Consider the following 6,000-nt stretch of genomic DNA (forward strand, 5'->3'; position numbering starts at 1 on the left):
GATTTATTATTGTGGGTTTTTGAAGAGTCTGTGGAAGTGGGAAATAGAAAATTACATACATTATTGGAAAAATGTCATCTTACAAAAAGTCAATGCAGTTGACTGTTCTTGACGCCTTTTTAATACCAAATGTTTCTGCTAGTAAAAATATGGTTTGAATAAAGTAATCTCTTTCAGTAGACCAGTGCAGAGGCTCGTTTCGTTTCCTTTTTTTATAACTGTTAAATGTAGCTGCTTCACTTTTACTTTTACTCTACACTTTTGCCTTTGTAAGATCCAAATAAAAAGCAGTCGCATGTTTTTCAGAAACTGATTTTAAAAATACAATTTTAAAAAAAAGAAAGAAAAAAAAAAAGCTGAGAGTTGTGCAACATCTGGCAACAAATAAAGTTAATTAGTAATGTGATTAGGTATAAAAGGAGCATCCCTGGGAGTTTTTCATGAGTGGAAGGAATTCACAGTTTTATGAGTGGCTCTGATGAAATAGTTCAGCAACTTTAAAAAAAAATCCACCCCTCTGTTTTATTCTTTGCCCGTGCAGTTCAGGATTGCAGGTGTGCTGGAGCCCGATCCAAGCTGTATGACAGGGCAAGAGGCATGGTGCAATCTGGCTGGTAGCCAGAGCTGACAGAGAGACAATCATTCGTACTCTCATTCGCTCCCGACACCCAATTCAGAATCACTAATTAACCTAACAAGTATATCTTTGGAGTGTGAGGGTAAGCTTGAATACCCAGAGAGAACTCACCCAGGCGCAGGGAGAACACAGAATCACCTATGAAAACCTATGTTAGTGAACCTAGGTTCCCACTGCACCAAAAGAAAGCAGTTTCATTTTTAGCAACCCTTATTTTTCCAGCCTTTTGTTGCCCCTGTCCTAATTTTTTTCTTTTTCTTTTTCTTTTTCTTTTTAAAGATCATTTTCATCATCAAAATGAACTAATATATTTCTGGAAACACTAAAATGTCTCATTTTTAATCACTTGATATGTTTTCTATGTTCTACTGTGAATAAATATGAGTTTAGAGATTTGCATCATTGCAATCTTTCCCAATTTACTGGATTCGGGTTGTATTTATCTTGATTAACTTCATTTTGTTTTCCCCTTCAGACAGCAATGCTCCAGGGCAACTGTTTCGATGTATGAAATTCCAAATCTTGTGTAGCTAAACTAATTACAGGGCAGATTTCCTGGTACACCTTAATGCAGATTCCACGCACTGTTTCTTTGTGAAAATATTTGCCTTTCATGTAACTATGTGTGCAATCTGTGTGCATTTTCAGGAGCTGGCCAGAGAGCGTCAGGAGAACGCCAGGTTGCTGAAAGCCTACCAGGACAAAGATGATCTCATTGGGAAGCTGAAGGAGGAAATCGACTTGCTGAACCAAGTGAGCACAGCCTACATAATTTTCTGCTCTGATGTCTGATATTTTGAGTGTTCCTTTGTGTTTGCATGCGTGGGCGTCTTGTGGGGGCTGTAATCATCATCTGGCATTTTACTGGCCTTGTGTGTAATAGCTATGTGTTTTTCTACACTGATTATTCTTGCAGTCTATCAGAAGCTGGACATAAACATACTTTTTTAGTTTTGAATTTATATAACTTGAAACACAATGGGGGGATTTTACTGTAATTTGCAATTTAAACACTCTGAAACACAAGTAGTTGAAAGTATTAAAATTTGTTGCTCCGTGTGGCAGGTGGGTTCATATGTAACTGATTCGTCAATCATGGTGTCACCACTGAGCTGTTTTTTTGTCAGCCTAAATTTGAGTCGTCTTGGATGAACAGTGAAGGATAAGCAGTCCTCTTTGGCTTCTTTCATTTGGTTTATGCAAGTAGTTTTTGTTGAATACAGCAAAAAAGAAAGAAATGATGAAGTCCACTGAAAATTACTTTTAACAGCTGTGTTCACGCTCTTTATCTGCATCATGGGTTTTTTTGGACCTTTCTGGAGAACGAGTCTGAACTGGGCCTTTGCAGTTCAAACCCCTTTGAATTGAAACTTCCAAAGTGATTTTTTTTACTGTGTCATTTAACAGTCAAATCAAAACAGTAAAATGCAGCCATGGGCCAAACTAGATGAACAGTAAATTACAACCTAGCCAATTTCAGCCAATCACTGTGGTATTACAATCAGCAACCATTTATTATAAAGTGACTTTCACAGTTGGGCTCCACATTCAAAAATGAAATTGAAGTTCACCTTACACCTCTGGGTTAACTTAGTTGATTACAGATTTATCTTAATTATTGAGTTGCTTTTCATGTTGCTTGATAACCAGTCTACTACATAGACACCACACAGGAATGTATAAGGCTTAATTATGTTTGGATAACAGTCCATTGGTTGATAATATAATTAATATTATGGCATGCTGTTTAGTTGTTTGGAACAATCTTTCCAAATACACTTCTAGTATTTTATTTCACTCTTATTTTGACCTTATTAGTAGATGTATGTCTGTGTATTGCATCTAGGCAGTTTACAAAGGTAGCTTGCTAACTAAGCTCACTAACTTTAGTAACCTTAGGCAATCCACAGCTTCTCATCTCATTAAGGTAGCATCTGGCTCTAAAAAATAAACAGCATAGCAGTGACTGTCTATTAACTTTGAGAGTTCATAAGAATAAGACCCAGTGGGTGATCTTACTATATCCAATGTACACTCTGGAATCACTCTTCTTTAGCTGCAACACTGTGTGACGAGCAAAGCAGAAGAAATAATAATGACTACTACTTTCACTCCCAACTTTCCAGATTTGGAAGCTTGGTCTTCCTTCATGGAGCATTTTGATGTCACATGTTAACAAACTCTGAAATGGTCTTATGTTTTGTCAGAATATTTGCTTACGGAGACTAATATTGCTGTAGCGTACATGTGTGTGTCATGGTGTCATTGCCAAGATGCATTATGGTTACATCAGAAATCCCAGTAGCATTGACAAAGTGGTAGTATTTGAATGACTATGAATGAGAATGGGTTTAGTTAAAAGAATTTCATTGTAACTTCATAAACTAAGGCCCATTTCGAAATAACAATGAAGAGATGCATGCTGTTTTTGGTAAAATCTTCATGGCAAAAATAATCAAAGTCAATAAAATATGAACTCTTATATAGGCTGAACGGTTATTAAGAGGAGATTCAAATCGGGTTAAAACACATTTGTAGATGAGGTGATAATATTGAGTGTTTACAAAGACAAAAAACACCCATTTCTCACTGAAAAAAGGAACTCAACAGTTCTCCCTCAGGAAGATCAGTTAAGACATGAGAATGGCAAGACGAGCGATAATAAGTGCTGCTGCTGCAATTATCGTGAGAAGAGCTTTTGACAGATCTCATAACTATAACAGTCTGATCATTTCACACTAAAGTGAACCCAATAGCAGGGGTCAGGTGTGTTTTCACATTTGGCTTGATGGGTTGGAGTGTGTTTTTTGTTTTTTTTTCTCTCCCCCTTCTTTCACCTCATGCTGCACGCAGGGTGAGAAACATGTTGGCTGATGGCTTTATATCCGTAGTGAAACCTCTCCAAACCTTCTGTACTTGCAGCTTTTTACTGTGTTTTCTGGATCACGAGTCTGGTGGGTGGAAAATGGTGTACATTTTCCTTGCTTGCTTATTATCTAAATGCTTTTGTCATTATCAAACACACTGCAAACCCCAAAAAGAGCACAATATACAGGAAGCATCATACTGATAGCATCACATATAGGAGAGGTTGGCCATAAGAGAAGTGATTTATCCAAGGATGGTTAATGCAGGCAGCGAGCCATCAGAAACGTCCCTGAGAGAGGCTCCTGCAGGGCCTGATGTTATAGCAGGAGATAAGAGTTGATCCAGTCGGCGTCTCTGCAGAGTAAAATTGAACCCTCAGTCACTGTAGAAGTTTATTTGGGAGAGAAAGAAAAGATAAAGCTCAACTGCTGGACGTCTTTCTCCCCACTGATATGCTTTGAAAAGAGAGTCTTGCAGAGTGTTCGGTGAAAGCTTACACAGTAAATACTGATGGGCTCATCTAATGAGAAAGAAAAAGAGCTTTTATATTTCCTAAAGGTTAAATCTGCAATAATTGTCCTTTTTTTCTTTTTCTAAGTTGATACAATATTCTTAGCAAACAGCTTTTTACTTGCTTATCACTATTACTCAGTATAGAGTTGTTACTTAATGCAGCACTAGATTCTTTAGGTGATTGTAGTGTCTACATTAAACTTTTGAAGATTTTTCTCTGGAAGCAGCTATGTGTTACAGGCATCTGACAGACAGGTGACAGCTATCATGTTTTTGAGTCTTTAAAGTCTTCAAATGTCTTAAATTTGCTAATAAAATTGAAATCAACTCTATGTGACGCCAATTCACAACAACAGTCACCCCTCCCACCCCGTTTGTGAGCGGCAGATCAAGTTATCTGCATCTTGGTGCAAAAGAAGGAACCAAACCCCACCTCTCTCTTGTTAGTGTCTCACCTTACGTTAGTCTTTACGTCCCTTTTTTGCCGCAGAGACAGCAAGCTGTGTTGTAAACCTGTGACCTGCTTAATTTGACTTTTTAAGTCCCTCCAAGTGTTGTTCAGCTCATTCCCAACAGTCATGCAATCATGGCCGGTGATGGAAGAAACCGAAAATGAGGAGTGTCACTTTGATGAGACAGCGCTGTGGCAACTTAGAGCTTCTCTCATTTGCAACTAATTGAAGTTGTTAATGTCTAATTTGTTGCTATCAAGGCAGCCCAAATGGAAGGGGAGGGGAGGGGGGGGGGACCTGGCAGCAAGCAATGCTCATTTTAACTCTCAGACGAACACTCCACAACCTGATCAGGCCTCTCAGCGGTATAGAGGCAGGGTCTTGAATATTTATGTGGTTAAATGGGTCCTGATGGAACTAAACAGAGAGATATGTGTGTGTTGTGCCCTTTTCACAGGACCTGGATGACATCGAAGATGAGAACGAGCAACTCAAACAAGAGAACAAGACTCTGCTGAAAGTGGTAGGCCAGCTGACGAGGTAGAACCAGATCCGGCACAACAGCCCAGCAACTCTGTCGTCTCCCCTCTCCAAACCAGCCTCCTGCTCTGGGTCAAGTCCAGCAGGGTCACCTTTTATGTGTTTGAATCTGTGTTTTTTGTCTGTTAGAGTGAGACTGTAAATCAGCTGTCATCTGAGGCGCACAGCCTTAAAATGCATCCCTCCTATCTGAGGAGGATTATTCCAATTGTTGTGAAAGCTGAACTGAGTGGTGGGGATTTTCGGTTATCCTATACATATTATATGTAAATGTATTGTATATAGGCCATTTAGATTGTTAATTTTTTTTCATTTCTGATAAGGACATTAAAAAAAAAAGATGCTAAAATACATTGAATGTATGTGCTACAAAAACAAGCGCACACAAAGTCTTTTCAAACATCTCCACAAACTACACCCGATACTCACACAGGTAAACTGAAAAAGATTTCCATTGTTGCAATGTTTGAATTGTGTCTGAAGCCAGTGCAGTGCTGCTGTTTAGGACCAAATCCAATATAATTAGTGCTACAGTATCAGCAGCCAAAGTGGGCATAGTGCCTTGCAATGCATGTGAGATTTTTTTTTTTTTTTTTTTAATGGTTAAAGCCTGGTGCTTTATTAATGGACACTGGTGCCAGATTTACTTTCTTCCAATAACTTTTTGGTGCATCTTAATCCCACAAGTGCTAATCTGCAAAAAATTTGCATTTTGAATATATCCCATTTAAACAATCAGTTTAAAAATAATATCAATAAAATGCTTTACTCATTTCAGTGTCGACATCTTGAGTATTATAGCTGACACTTATGAAACGTCTTTGGGTAAAATCCTTGTCTATCATATATGTGGATTCATTTTCTTAAAAAATATTTTGCTCTTGTTTACAAGTTCAGCCTTCGTGATATTTAATAGATGTTTAGTACCGAGTGTTCTGGGCCTTTAATATGCGGTTTAAACAGAATTAATTGGCAGTTTTGAAAATTGTG

The 6,000-nt window shown here is 38.1% G+C and overlaps 1 protein-coding gene across 3 annotated transcripts in view; it reads left to right on the top strand.

Moving 5' to 3' along the window:
- The window catches only part of pawr (PRKC, apoptosis, WT1, regulator), a 75,918-nt gene extending 70,137 nt beyond the window's left edge, over positions 1-5,781 (top strand). For all 3 annotated transcript variants that reach the window (XM_042220503.1, XM_005923510.3, XM_042220504.1), the window contains exons 6-7: positions 1,286-1,390; positions 4,928-5,781. In XM_042220503.1, the coding sequence (XP_042076437.1) occupies positions 1,286-1,390; positions 4,928-5,014 (192 nt within the window). In that variant the 3' untranslated portion in view covers positions 5,015-5,781. The remainder of the gene's footprint in view (positions 1-1,285; positions 1,391-4,927) is intronic.
- The last annotated feature ends 219 nt before the right edge of the window (positions 5,782-6,000 follow it).

The sequence above is a fragment of the Haplochromis burtoni genome, unplaced genomic scaffold (assembly GCF_018398535.1).
Source record: "Haplochromis burtoni strain Fernald_Lab_line unplaced genomic scaffold, NCSU_Asbu1 Contig_49, whole genome shotgun sequence".
NCBI lineage: Eukaryota > Metazoa > Chordata > Actinopteri > Cichliformes > Cichlidae > Haplochromis > Haplochromis burtoni.